This window comes from Rhyacophila brunnea, unplaced genomic scaffold (assembly GCF_057557595.1).
Source record: "Rhyacophila brunnea isolate RB1 unplaced genomic scaffold, BYU_Rbru_1.0 scaffold_3, whole genome shotgun sequence".
Lineage (NCBI taxonomy): Eukaryota > Metazoa > Arthropoda > Insecta > Trichoptera > Rhyacophilidae > Rhyacophila > Rhyacophila brunnea.
Window position 1 is genome coordinate 23,353,654 of NW_028232965.1, and position 15,343 is coordinate 23,368,996.

The 15,343-nt window shown below is 31.4% G+C and overlaps 1 protein-coding gene across 17 annotated transcripts; it reads left to right on the top strand.

Moving 5' to 3' along the window:
* Positions 1 to 51: 51 nt before the first annotated feature.
* On the top strand, positions 52 to 14,983 carry LOC147068088 (chitinase-like protein EN03). 17 transcript variants are annotated; one of them, XM_085953032.1, is made up of 11 exons: positions 52 to 1,201; positions 1,873 to 1,981; positions 2,978 to 3,148; positions 7,104 to 7,354; positions 7,834 to 7,966; positions 10,154 to 10,324; positions 10,814 to 10,982; positions 12,740 to 12,870; positions 13,036 to 13,161; positions 13,498 to 13,597; positions 14,740 to 14,983. In XM_085953032.1, the coding sequence occupies exons 3-11, from the start codon at positions 3,025 to 3,027 to the stop codon at positions 14,852 to 14,854; spliced, it is 1,320 nt and encodes a 439-aa protein (XP_085809158.1). In that variant the 5' UTR covers positions 52 to 1,201; positions 1,873 to 1,981; positions 2,978 to 3,024; the 3' UTR covers positions 14,855 to 14,983. The 17 variants fall into 17 exon arrangements, with proteins under 17 accessions (XP_085809158.1, XP_085809164.1, XP_085809163.1 ...); XM_085953038.1 differs by having other exon boundaries at positions 52 to 974; positions 2,954 to 3,148; XM_085953037.1 differs by having other exon boundaries at positions 52 to 903; positions 2,954 to 3,148.
* The last annotated feature ends 360 nt before the right edge of the window (positions 14,984 to 15,343 follow it).

The following is a 15,343-nucleotide window of genomic DNA, read 5'->3' on the forward strand; positions in this document are numbered from 1 at the left end:
ATTGAAATCACGTGAGTTCTGACTTAATATATTCGTAAACATCAACGTAATAGTCTGTTGTCAACTAGCTATTGGGAAGGTAACGTATATTATCTGCTTGTGCACTACTTTAGTGTAAAATATGCGACACAAATTTAGAGGAGTGTATTAACATTTGTGACAATCGGAAAAAAGCGCTACTGAAACGTTATTAATATCGAAAATTGTATATTAGTTGAGTGTTCGAGTGGCATTAGAGATTCAAAGATGGACTAGAAGATGGAATAGATGAACGGGTACCCAAAAACAACAATGACGGGTGATAATATAAACAGATGCGATATGGTGCGATAGATGATTAACTGTGTGTTTGTTAACTGAAGAATTTCAGATTAGTCGAGAAACAGTTACAATAATTTTAAGTGAATAAGTGCGCATGAGAAAGACTTTAGTGAAGTTTGTGGCTAAAATTTTTACGGGTTAACAGAATTGGTTTTACGTCGCGACCTTCTTGGTGTTTTCGTTTATCCAAGATACTAAACGTTGGAGCATGAAGTGGAAATCCTAGGGTTCACCGTACCATAAAAAGTACACAAAATCCACCCTAATGTATTTCTTATATTACAGGGGAATAGTTTACTAAGAATTTATTTAACAAATACTCAACGTAAAATGTTATATGAAAAAATTAGCTACTGAAGATTCTGTTCGAAGGAAAAAATCTGAATTGTGGCCTGACAAGCAAATCATCCATCATGACAATGCGCCAAGATAATGAGAAATTGTTTGGCATTAAAAACAATTACACAATTTATTAAATCATCCTGCCAATTTGTCTGAATGAGATAGCTTTAATATCAGACTATTTCCAAAATTAAAAGCTGCGTTGAAGGAGTGAAGAAAGAAAATTAAATCTAACTGAAAGTGAGACAGGTGTACAGATGCACTTAATTATCGCGGCGTAGTCGACGCGATTCAACAAACTTACTTTAAATGTATATAATTGAGGGCTGGGTCTCGTTTCAATTATCATAAATATGTTTTTTTACTATTATCAATAATCATTGGTGTTAATTAATAACTAAAACTTACATATTAAATTCTGTGTCACAGATGAGTGCGTAATTAACAGAATACCAAGTTTGCCACGTTTTATATTTTTATTTTTATAAAATCTTTTCAAGAAATTCAGCATTTAGATACTAGGTCATTGACGATACTTGTAAGCAGACAATTTATTTATCACTTGCACTTGGTATTAACCATGTATAACATTATGTTATAGGTATGTACGTCTTGTTCCAGTACTGTAGGTAGATACTAACATTAATGATCTATAATGATTGTATACATAAAATTAATAACGTAAACGGATAACACTAATACTTACTGTCGTATGTATGAGGTAGTAATTTGAGGTACACACCAAGTAATAGCTATACATTTTTGAATTAAGGGATTTGATGTATCTATATCGATGTTGGAATAAGTTTGTTTGCATTGCTTATAAAACATACCAGTAGAGTGGATCGATTGGACCATTAAAACAAGGGCGATTGAGCTAAGTGCATTCTGAACAATACATATTCCACTATTTAGTCAGCATATTTTATTCCGTCATATACCACCGGAAGTTTAGACATAGTCCTTCACTGGGAACTTATTTGGGTTGCGAAATTACGAACGAAAGTATTTTTATGTAGTTTCTTTCACATGTCTTATAAATTATGTAGATGAGTAGATGAGTAAAAAAGTAGAAGGGGTGTGCTAAGTGCTAGAATATATTAATTCAGTTAAAAATTACTCGATAGAATTTCATTTTAGAAATTGATTATACAATATAAATTAAATCCTACAGCTTCTTTTATCAGTCGAGAGCTATTTTTGTTGTAGAACTATTATCAAGACTATAAAAATAAATGATTTGATAAAAATCATAGAAAGAGACGGGATCATCTCTCTCCCTCACATCAACACAATTCGAGAATAATACACATCCACTGTAAGTATAGTAATATTTAAAAAATATATATGCTTCTATGAGCATATTCTAACATGGTAACTATGTGAAACCTTGACAAGCAGATGAACCCTGTCAGGCTGTCTGTATGCACCTTTTAAACCATAACCCAATACCCTTGCTTGGTAAAATTGGCTTTTTGAAAAACGATTTTTTTATACTTACTATTATACTTTTCTATGAAAGTTGTTAAGATCTAGTAAAATATATTTGTTTCTGAAACATTTAATATCCAGGCTTATCTAGCAAGTTTTAATCAGAATATTTAAGATATAATATTTCCTTTTTTTTTTACATGAATGCTTGTAGTTGCAACATAGAAAAAACAGAAAAGTGTTCAATTAATGAAAAATGAAATTAAAAAAGAAGTACGAAAATTAATACGATAATGAGTAGTGATATAAAGTTTATACAAATATATAGCTACTTATAATAATATCGAATATCTACCTTTTACACATTTTGGAGTATCTAATGGCCCTGTTTTTTTGGGTATTATAATGCTTACAATGGCACATCTATGGTCAATGCCATCAAACATGAATCTACATTTAAAAGCAGCTATTGTACGTTCCACTCATTGAGTTCGTCGCGAGACATACTCAAAGTACCCGCAATGAAAATAGCTTGAGTTTGCATTCAATTTATATCACTCTAACTCTTTATAAGAGGTTTTTCCACTGCGTAAATGTATGTATGAAACGACATTGCCGATAAAATTGATATCAATGGTATTTTTGTGCTTCAGTTACGTTTAAGAGAAATGTTTGGTTACTTACGGTTGTTTTTAATAATCCAGTCAATCAAATGATAATATTGTTGTTTACTTTAAATAAAATAAAAAACAGTGATTAGTGATTGATTACATATTTAATTATTTATGATATTCCATGTGTTTGTGTAGTCAGTCGCTCACACTTTTGTCATTTCTGTTCCACTCGTAATTGTTTTCAGTGATATGCAATCTGTTGTCTCCAGCCATTTACTCTGAAACCTAGTGGCCAGACATCATCTTCATCAAAAACATGGCAAAGTTCTTCGTCTTCTGGCTGGCTGTCAGCTCAGCAATCTCCTTCACATCCTCTCTGGCTAATACGATGCCGCCAAAGGTTGTCTGCTATTATGACAGCAAAACTTACACCAGAAATAGTAAGTGAAGATTCACGTTTTTTCTATTGCAGTATTTCGGTAATTTTTAAGTAAATCTACTATCTAGCCACTTAAATACTTCCACATTTGTATTTGTTTGTACTGTACACAAATCACACAACATGACAATACAAAATAATGTAGACGTGCCTTTTCAGTGGCGTATACTTGGTTGTGGAGATGGTGTTGAAAAAATGCATAATAAAATACCCACAGTTTGTTATTTTCTCTATTTATGGTTTTGTAACAAAATTGGCGGGCAATGTAGTGGTGAATTTGTATACTTAGTGTATTTTATTGCACAGTGGTAGTTCTGTGATATTCTAAAAATATTAAAGTAATAATATTATTTATAGTACATACGAGTACCTCATCGTTTATTTCTGTGGATGTTATGTATCTACATCATATGAATACGTGTATTAAATAAGGCTCTAAGTACCAAAAAGTAGTATTGCCTGTATTTACAAAATACCGAGTCATTGCAGTAAAATTTCATGAAGCAGACCTTTTGAAAAATGTAGTTTTACAGTGTGAAGCAATGACGGCAGCTTCTATAATTTTAGGTATTAAGAACTCGCAAGTATCAACACACCATCGTCAGCTATTTTATATTGAATGCCGTTGACCACTGCAGTGCTACTTACACCATAATAAATAAAACACGCCAACGGACTTACAACGTCGATAGGTTTAATTATTTTACTGTATTTTTTTGACTTGCTTGAGGCACTTAGACTATAGTTGAAGTTATTGGCGTTGGTATGTAGAACATTTTTCTATAAAAATGTCAGTTTTTATTATTTTGGTATTTAGCGCCTTAATTAATACACGTATTCATATATGGACCGCATATATTATTATAGTAGGAGAAACTAAATAAAATACTTATTGCACATACTTATTATTGAACTAGAATTATTATAATATTTTTATCGGTATAAGTTGATTGCTTTTAAGCTAGTGGATCTTTTCTGTGTGATTTATATTAATTCAAATAAAACACAATGTATAATTAATATAACATTTATACGACACTATTTAATTTTAATTCATAATATCAAGATTGATTTCGTCCGGTTAACAGGAAATTCGAAACCGACAATTTAGAATGCCCTGTTGGGAGAATTAAAATGATAATTATTGGTATATTTTATTATTTTTGATTTAAAAAATATTCTATATTTATAGAAATAATTATTGAAATTGAAATACTGCATTCTCATTGTAATCTTACACTGTATTTTCTCGTATAAGTTTTGAATTGGTTGCTTTTCCTAACATTTTTTCCGTTATTTTCAAATATTAAAATTATGTTTGCAATAAAATCGTAATCTCGTAAGTAGAGGAAGGACAGATTTTTGCGGCATTGCTGCCACGACGAAATCACTTCGGAACGGTGTCACTTAAAATTAACGATACCTATACCTCAATGAGTCACCTACACTGCTAGGAGAATCTACAAGAGAAGAAGAGAGACACCATTCTACCTACATGTTAATCGAATGGCGATAATGTAAACGAAATTACCCCATATTTTGGTGCATATGACTGAAAACAAAAAAAAAACCATTGAGTTGTTAGTATTACATAACATATCATGGGGTCTATTCTAAACACAAGGCGGCTATCGATGGCTATCGGAAGTATTTATCATATGTATGTATTGAGGTATTATAACTCTTACAGTAAGTTAACCGTTTAAACTGTCTATCTCGCCCTAAAAGTTAACATGGCCAAGAGAGAGGCTGTTAAAACATAGCACTTTTATATTCAATTAACCGAATAATTAACCGCCTCAATACATAAATATGATAAACTACCGCCGATAGCCGCCTTGTGTATAGAATAGCTTCACTTGACTTATAAGGTCAGAAATGAGAATATCAGTAAATTGTATTTCTCTAACGTTATAGGTCACGGCCTTAGCGATTATCAACTATACACACACGTTATTGTGTCATACAAACTGTGCTAAAAAGAATACTTTCGTAGTTATTTAAATATGCCGATAGTTATTTCATATTAAAAATACACTTGTAATAAGCTCAAACAACATTGATTGACATTTAATGTTTATATTATTTTTATGAATAATATTATCTTACGTAAGGATTTTTTTTAATAGTTTTGACCACATACACACACATAGAAACATACTCGTAATAAATAATGTTGGTACTTCCATAGAAAATATTTCTTGATAGTTTTCAATTAATTTTAACGATTTAAATTAAATAAAAATAGGAAAAATATTCTTAATTTAGTAATTAAAAATATACTCATTTAATCACATAAAAATTCAATAAGTACTAGAATTAGCGAGAAGTGCAAGATATAAAATCAACAAGTTTATAAGGTCAAGACCTTGCTAAAAATATATCCGTAATTATTGTTAACCAGACTGATGATTAAAAAAAATACTAAGAATCTATTGAAAATTCTGTTCACGTAAAACAATGAACAAGTAATTTGTGTCTGTAGCAATATGAACCTGCAAATTGTCTTCAATGAAGAGCAAGTTTACAAGTTGTTTACATCAGTGTTTATCAACCGGTGGCCCGTAGAAATTTTTTGATGGTGTACGAATTTTTGGCGCCAAAATGCCTATGCTAAAAAGTTTCATAAAATCTTCGAAACCCGTGCACCTATAAGTATTTGTGTGTTGTGTTTCTGTTTTTAAAATACATATATTGAAGTTATGTACGTTAATATATAAATTATTTTTAGTATTTCTGCGTTGGCGGTCTGCAAAAAGTTTATCATATTTTTAGTGGTCCGCAGGTGTAAAAGGTTGACAACCACTGGACATGAACAAAATTATGTGGCAACTGCAAATAATTCTAAAATTACATGTACGGCATTCTCATAATAATATGGTTCTTTTATTCTATATTATACTAACATCGTTATTTGGATGATTATTTTTATATCATCATCGACTGGGATCCACTCTTTTCGGTGCCTGGTTATTTGCTGTCACGTAAATCCACAGAAGTTTATGAGTTCGTCTATCCAGCAGGTTTTAGGGCGTGTTTGTGGGCGTGTATTATTTTTACATATCGGATATTAAAATAATTTATGTATACCTCGTTCGTTCCTACCTATCCAGGAAATTCTGAGATACGATAGGTTGGTAGGTAGGTACATTGGTACATTGGTACATACGTAAATTTCAAAACCCGTTAAAATAGTCGGGTGTGCTTCTCAAATACCCCTGAAATAGATAAATAAGCCAATCGCGCTGACGCGAGTCCAGTGGTTACAGCTTCGAGTCCTAGCGGATATTTTTTTTTCTTCAAAAAAATGTCTTTTCTGGTGGGTATATATCCGAGGTGTTTTTAAATTATGTATATTCAATAAATTTTATGTTGTAAATATAATTTTTATTGGTAATTTTAGTAAATCTATTTTTAACTTTTACCAACCACATTTGTTTTTTCTCCAATAAAAATAACCACGAGACGTCTTTGGCAATTTCTTCCCGCATTGCTATAAAATGTAAGTTTCAGAACCCCCTAAAATGATAAAATGATAAATAAGTTTCAAAGTCCCCTAAAATGAAAATCATTTGATTTTTAATTTATTCTCTGAGTGAAAATTGCTAAAAGTGAGTAAACGGTATTAAAAAAGTACCCTGTAGAATGTATGAATCAAATAAATACATAAAATTTACAGGTTTAATAGATATGATTATTTCTCAGTTTTCTCAAAACTACGTAAAATCGTATGAGGTGGTTTTGAAACTAGGCGCTTCGTTTGATAATCACCGAGTCACGTTGTGTTATAACAATTATATACCTACTCGTATAAACGTTGGGTTACTATCAGATTACCCACGTAATATTTGAAAAGGGACTATATAATAAGATATATTAAATAGTTATTTTTTCAATCTGGTAAATACTAAATTGAAAACAATAGAGAAATAAAATGACTTATTTTTATTTTCTAGCCCAGGCAAAGATGCTGCCGTCAGATCTCGAACCTGCTCTGCAATATTGCACTCATCTCGTCTACGGCTACGCTGGCGTTGCCGCCGGCACTCACAAACTGACGTCACTCAACCCTAACCTCGACCTTGATCAAGGTCATGGAAATTACAGAGTCATCACGCAGCTTAAGAGGAACTTCCCTAACCTTAAGGTCCTCTTGTCAGTAGGCGGTGATGCTGACACCGAATCCACTGAAAAGTACACTAAGTTGGTGAGTGATGTGAATTGATTTTGTCACGATAGCACGCTAGATATATATACGAAAAGTCGGAAAAGGTCAGGAAATGAATTTAGATTCAATTGGAATCTAATAAATTGTGGGACGATCTGTCATATAATATTTTTAAGTATGTATACTGTATACCTACAGCAGAATATATGATATTGTTCATATTATGTTCAAAAAATAAATATACAAAACATTACATTATTTAATGCATCGCGTAAAAAAGTCTTTCCTGTTTACATTGAATTGAAATCATGCCTATATTCATGTAAATAATGTTGTTGAATTATTCGGTCTTTATTTGATATACCTAAGTGATTTATAATTTAGTAGTAGATTAAGTTGTGGGTAGTTCAATATATATTGTCGGAAGTTAGAAGAGATACTTAATTCTGGCAGTTAAATAGGTATACTTCAGAATATCTCACAGTTTATTGGTAAACAAAATTGAATGTCATCATTAGGTGGAGACTCCGGAAGCGAGGCTCGCTTTCATCAACTCTGCTATCGTCCTTTTAAAAAACTATGGTTTTGATGGAATCGACCTAGCTTGGGAATTCCCCAAGATCAAGCCAATTAAGATCCGTGGAAGTCTTGGTAAGAATATATTTTTATTATTAATGTAAATGACACAAACAATGCTTTGAATCAAATTTTAAAAACTATACTTCTATGCGTATGTGGCTTAAGTAAATGGATTTTGAAAAAAATGCCATATTAGTCAGAAACAAGTTCTCTAATTAGTTGCGTATATACATTTAATATTTTGTTGAACTTCATGTGCGATTGAAAGACGAGTCGGTGCATATTAATATAAATGAGAACTTGCATTCTACTACCTACTGCAATTGTTGGTTCTTAAACATAAATACCTACAGTAAATAAAGTAAATAAGAGATAAGCGATGAAACAAATATAAGAACATAGTTTTTTGGAAATTGTCTAGCAATTAAAATTTGCTTATGTCAAAGTGTGAATTACGATACAATATGATACGTGTATAGATCAAGTACACCAAAATGCCGATTGAATAGAGGTTGTGATCGAGGAATCTTCAGTAAAAATTTCAGCATCCTAGAAGTTGCTGTTTCCGACCCTTTACTTTACCGACACTGTAGCTACACTAATTACGCTAAACAAATGCATCGCATCACACACGAGTACGTGCGTATAAGGTTGCCTCAAAACAATTCAAGGTCGCCGTTTTCAGTGCTAAGCCACGTACATAGTTCTACCAGCAGGTCTATTCTATACACAAGACTGCTTTCGGTCCGCTACGGCAGCTAAATAGTGTAGGAAAGTATTGAATTATTAACACTTATTGTACCAAATACAATAAGTTAACCGTCTGAACTATCAAAACTGTCTATTTCGCTCTAAAATTTATCACATCCAAGAGAGGTGCTGTTAAAATATACCACTTATTGTAACAATTATAGCTAAATTATTGTAATTGTTACAAGAAGTGTTAATTATTCGATACTTTTCTACCCTATTTAGCTGCCGTAGCGGACCGAAAGCAGTCTTATGTATACAATAGACCCGCAGGAATGGATTTCTGTTCAATTTTCATACAATTTCACGAGGTGAGTTTTTTCAATTTCACAGTGTTGCCAACGGAATGATTCCGAGCAGAGTGTATAATGTGTAAATTATATTATAATTGTATGCCAAAAAAGCAAAATACTCTTGATAAATTCAAAACGAAAATTTTTCTGTGTATATGTAATAGTTTTTTTTTCAGAAATTCTGTAAAGTTTGTAATATAATCAGCATTGAAAAAGATAGCAACACTGCCCCCTGTGAAAATTTGAAAACTATTTGACGCACAGGTGTAGACGGTTAAAGGATTGCATTTAACACATTAAATTAAAGGCTTGCATTAAACCACTCTGTGTGGCTTTGAATGATGAAGCGAAGTTGAAGATGAACGCGTTCAAGTGTGGACATATTATGTTCAGTTCTGGCTATAACACTGACAAACTTTGAGTTTCATAGTATATAATAGATTACAAATACAAATTTGTCATATTATCATCTACGATGATGGATGCCTCAATATTTTAACAGCAAAATGGCAGTAATCGTAATATCTCTAATGGCTAAATGTACCGCTGTTCAATAATTTTACATATATATTTTTATGATCTGAAGTCGTCAACAGTCTCGATTTTATTTCCTATTGTTCATAAATAATAAAATATCAATATAAAAATGGTATTATAATCTTATCAAAGATATTAAAATATTTTTCGCAAGATGGTAAATGTTTCTCAGTTAGAACTCGCGCCCTCTACAACCTTGCTAGATGTTGTAGCAACTAAATGTCGTAGTGGGCGCAAGTCCTTATTCATAACATTGCTTTTATAGTATAAATAATACAATTTTGTTGTGTTAGCTAAAAAATACAGTAGGTATCCACACAAAATGATTATTTAAATGATAGTTATTGAAATGGCGTCGACAACTGTACATTCTTGGTGGAAATATATTACTTATATTAATTAAAATAAAATAGTTGAGAACGCGATACCTCAGAAGTAGGCGAAAGCGGAGTCCTGAACATTAATATTACATTGTGCGGAATGTACTTACATAACTATTTTTTTTTATTTCAATCAATAAATGAATAAGTATCTTTAAATAACGCTATATAATGTAATTATTTAGATTTTATGCCTTTCTTCATAAATTTGATCCAAATAATAAATGATCTATTGTTTTTTTTTTACGACAAACTAATGTTTTAAAACTAGAAAGAATAATAAGTAATCAACCATTTAGGGTCAGCATGGCATGGATTCAAAAAAGTGTTCACCGGTGATAGTGTCGTCGATAAGAAGTCAGAGAAGCACAAATTAGGATTCTCCAACCTTGTTCAAGAACTGAAGACCGCTATTCGTCCCGACAACCTTTTGTTGACTGTCTCTGTATTACCAAACGTCAATAGCACTCGTAAGTAGCATATTAAATTTAATCAATCTTTCAAGGCTTTCACTGTCCTGGCGTGTCCACACTTACTTGTGCGCATCAAAAACAGTTGCAACAATGCGCCCGATTTTGATCTATGACCAGTCGAAACGGTATTTAATGAGCAACCGGGTTATTGCCTCTTGGAAATTGGAAATTTTAGCATCTCAATATCACTTGCTTTAGTACATAGGTCGTATTAAAAAAATAAGTTTTAATAAGCATAAAATCTGTTCATAAAACTTTCCGAATATAGTTTATAATATTACATGATTTTGTTTTAGATCCGACCTTAATAAATTACAATGACGGTTATTACTTGTTTTTATTCAGAATACATGAGTATTTTTTAAAAATAGTCTTACGTAGAAAAAAAATACACGAAACTTATATAATAAAATATAACAGTTATTTTTAATTAATTAGTCTATTTTTGTTGTAATAATATGCTTTTGAACATTTTAATTGTTCCAGTTTATTTCGACGCCCAATCTATAATAAATAATTTGGATTTCGTGATCCTTGATGGATTCGACTATTATACTCCTGAGCGTAACCCCAAGCAAGCTGATTATCCTGCTTCAATTTATGAGTTGCTTGACAGGGACCCAGAATTAAATATCAATTATCTGGTTGGATGGTGGTAAGCGCAATGATCTAATAATTAAATCACATTATATCTAATCGTTTATTTCTCAAATAGCAATAAAAGCTTATAAAATTATGCTGATAGGTACAAGGAAGATATTATACTTATTCATTAAATAATATACTGAACATTTTTTGTTCCGCCAACATGCTTACCTATTGTCGAATAAGAACTTCTTGTCCACGTGTTAAAACTGTGAATTAACAAGCCCCTCCTGTACAGTTAATCGCACTTCCGTTTCCAAAATAATGAAGAACGCTCCCTAATTTATAATTTTATTTCCCGTTTCTCTGGTGTACGGATCTATCGGTTTACATTTGATAACAAAAATATTACTAAAACGATCAGGAGTGATGATAGAATTACTATTAGTAAACTTTTGGTTTTTTGCGAAGAAGGAAATCTAAAAATATCTAAAAAGAGAGCCAATACATTATTTAAACACGCGTTGCCGCCATGACATATACGTCACTTAGAAGTCACCCATATTACGTGACTAAATCATCGAGATCTTGTCAGAATAAGCATCTAATATGTACGAAGGAAAATTGACCGAAACCATTCGCCGATTCACAAATGGTAGCAAAGCAATATCTTAATGGAATTTTAATCGATCAGCTCTTTGCCGAATATCTATTTAAGAAACGAAACATATTTTTAAAATAATGATATTCTGCTTAGATTAAATTAGAAAAATGAATATTTTCGTAATACACATTTAATAATATTTACTTGAATACGTACTATATAATTTTGAGGCTTGTTTATACGGGTTTAGTGCTAATCATTAATACTCACTACTTGCACCAATACCGCCATGTGAAAACTAGCCGAATTAGTAATAATCATTAGTATTCGGCTTGTTTACACGTGTCTGTATTAGTGCGAGTAGCGAGTACAATGATTGATTAGTAGTAAGCCTGGTAAAAAGCTTTCCTAAGTTATTCTGAAATCTAAATGTACTGCACGACTTGTTAAAGAAAATCATATTAAAATACTGGAAATATTAAGACACACGGTAATTAGTATGAAATATTTTCTATCATTTTATCTGTCATACACCTAGCAGGATTCATACCTGCGCCCCACGAAATTCGCGCCTTTGTGAATTATTCGTTGAATAAAAAAAATAGTTTATTAAATTATTAACAAGTGCAAGTACAAAATTTGGAGTGATCCCGATACCAATTTGTGAATATTTTTGATTTAAAATGCAAAAGCCGATTGCCAATACGTAACGTAAGTTAGAAAGCTCTAATATTGTAAACATGATTAGTTAACTTCGTCGCAATTAGATAAGACACGTATAGCCTAGTGGTCAGGCACATACATGGGTTCGACTGTGTGTATATTCAATAAAATAATGTTACATTATTAAATGTTAAGAATTGTTCTTTGAATAAAAAAAATAGTTTATTAATAATTTATATAATATAATATAAATAACCGCTTTGCCGAAGTATTGATCCCATTATCTATTTTTTTTTTTAAACTAAATGGCTTGTTAGTTTTGGCCAACCATCCTTCCTAAAACTTGTGCAAATCACCAGACACGGTTCTTGAGCACCCCATTTAGTTGTCTCCGTATAGTTATGTTATATTTAATTAAAATTAAATTTAGTGAAATAAACTCGACTTGTTCTTGTTAGTACAACGGTGATTCTGTGATCAGCAAATAGATGTTGAAATTAAATAATGTACGAATTGTATTAAAAGGCGTTGGAGATTACATTGGCATTATTCACTTTCAGGTTGAAAAACGACGCACCCGGACAAAAACTTGTTTTGGGAATCGCAACTCATGCAAGAACCTGGAAAATGATTTCTGATAGTGGAAATTCTGGAATTCCCCCAATGATAGCCGATGGCCCTGCTCCAGAAGGTACGAACGGAAGAGCATGAAGTTAACTTTTAATACCTACATACCTTTTGGTTGAACTTACGTTACATTTCAATACAAACTATATTCACATATCTGTTGTTGGATGAAAATTACTTAAACTTTAAGTTAATGAGAAATATAATAATTGTATTATTACATTTTCAGGACCTTACACCAAAGAAGAAGGCTTATTGAGCTTCCCCGAAGTTTGCACGAAACTGGCCATCCCCAAAAATGAAAAGGGACTCAGTACCTATTTCAGAAAGGTTACCGATCCCACCAAGAAATACGGTAATATTACCTACCCAATTTATATGTATTATTTTTTTTAATTCTTGAAAAAAATATAGGTACAATTAAAATTACTCAACCCCTAATAAAAATTACATTAATTTGTGAATTCCGACATATAATTACGTAAATGGTTATGATTTATATAATTTATAGAGCCATACATCCTCATCATCACTTACTTATAAAACAACTTTTTGTTTCTATTATTGGATGAGAATCAGTAGAATTTTTCTCTTTTCATAATGAGAACAACAATACTTCGTTTGACGTATCTGTCCTTACTTTTTAAAAATGTCGGAGATATTGTCTCATTTTTATTTTCTCATTTTACAGGAATCTCTGCATACCGCATACCAGATGCGCACGATGAAGGTGGCATGTGGATAGCATACGAAGATCCGGATACTACAGGAGATAAAGCTGCTTACGTCAAGTAAGTATAATTATTAATATTTATTTTAGTCAGTCGCATAAATAGTGTACACATAACCCGAAGATGCATAATGGTGAAACCTCGACTGCGATTTGAATTTCATAAATTTCGTATAATTTTAAATAGGTAAAATTTATTTTGTCAATGTAATATCAAGATAACTTTAATCTGCGTTGAACAAATGGCTAACAACCAATTATTTTAATAGTCATTTAGATTCCTTCAGATTGTGTTGGTATAGATTTAAAAAAAAAAACACAAATGTGAAATGAAATAATAAATATATAAAATGTTATCTTACTTTTAGTCCCAAAACTGTATAAATGTAGTATAACCCCCTTTTTATAATATAACTTAGTTTTTATTTCCTAAAAGAAAAAAAGAAAATGATATAATACTGACCGATTACTCCAGATTATGATTTAATTAATAGGTCATCATATTATTGTAGGTATTATATATTATATTTATAAAAATGACGCCAATTCGACTACGTACTATCATATCTTTGAAACATTTATTTATTTGATAATGAACGAGATCAATATTGCGTTAATTACAATTTTTGTTGGTTATAACTTATAACTTAGGTATAGCTAACAATTAACTACTTACATAGATACTATTAAAGAAACATAGTAGTGTAATTATTGGTTGAAGTTATGTAATATATACCTATGTGATTTAAATGTATTCAAAAATATTAAAAAATATAACAAAATTTGCTTTTCATAGCTCTATAAAAGAAAGTTTTTTCAATATCTTTGGTAATTGCATAGTCCTTTTTAAGGGCTTGTTTCTTGAGAAATATAAACTAAGCCTGAATTATTTGATGACTTTATGGGAGATATCAATAATATATTACATATTATGACTCCGTTTCTTTTCTCATATTAGAAAGTAACATTTCAGAACCGCATAAAAATAGTATTACCACAAAAGAGTTAATATTGTAAATGTCGTCGTGTTAATTGTGGAAATAAATTATCGGTACCTACATCAGATGTCCGTGGTTATAAAAATATTATTCTTATATTACAAAGATTATTCAGTCTTAGTTCAAATTGTTCATATTATTTGACCTTCACATGGTACCTGGGCACTAGGTGCAATGCTAATGGTATTCAATTTCTATTTTTCAGGGCTAAGGGTCTCGGAGGTATCGCACTATATGACTTGGGTCTTGATGACTTCAGAGGACTCTGCAGTGGTGATAGATTCCCCCTCCTGAAGTCTGCGAAGAACAGACTCGTCTAAAGTATCAAATAAGTCATACAATCATAACAAATATTCTGTAAGAAATATAAGTAATGTACGTATATACGTATACTCAGTTGAAATTATTGTGCATCTTATTTTATAATAAATTTATTTTTCGCGTGCAAACATGATTTTATTCTATCGCTGTCGATATATTATGTAAATAATTTTACAAAAAAACTTTTTTCCCAGATGTCAATAAGATTTATGTAAATCAATACTGAATGGATATATTATTAAATTCACACATAATTTTAAGATTATGCGATTCCTAGTTATTGAAAAGGCACAGTTTTGAAAAACCTCAGAAACAGATCTGTAAAAAGAACTTAGAAAATAGTTGACCAAGTGGGATTCGACCTCAGGGGCCTTATGTTGTAACTTGCGAGTTGAAGTCGCCCGGCGACATGACGTCATATGACATCATTGTGACGTACTACCGGAGCGAGTCAATAGCATTCGAGAAATTAACGTTACTCTAATACT

What these genes read in the sequence shown, in the direction of transcription:
- LOC147068088 (XM_085953032.1), top strand. Translation starts at nt 3,025, where the DNA reads ATGGCAAAGTTCTTCGTCTTCTGGCTGGCTGTCAGCTCAGCAATCTCC. An exon ending in CTGAAAAGTACACTAAGTTG is followed by an intron (nt 7,355 to 7,833) that starts GTGAGTGATGTG and finishes TGTCATCATTAG; the next exon opens with GTGGAGACTCCGGAAGCGAG. An exon ending in GATAAAGCTGCTTACGTCAA is followed by an intron (nt 13,598 to 14,739) that starts GTAAGTATAATT and finishes TCTATTTTTCAG; the next exon opens with GGCTAAGGGTCTCGGAGGTA.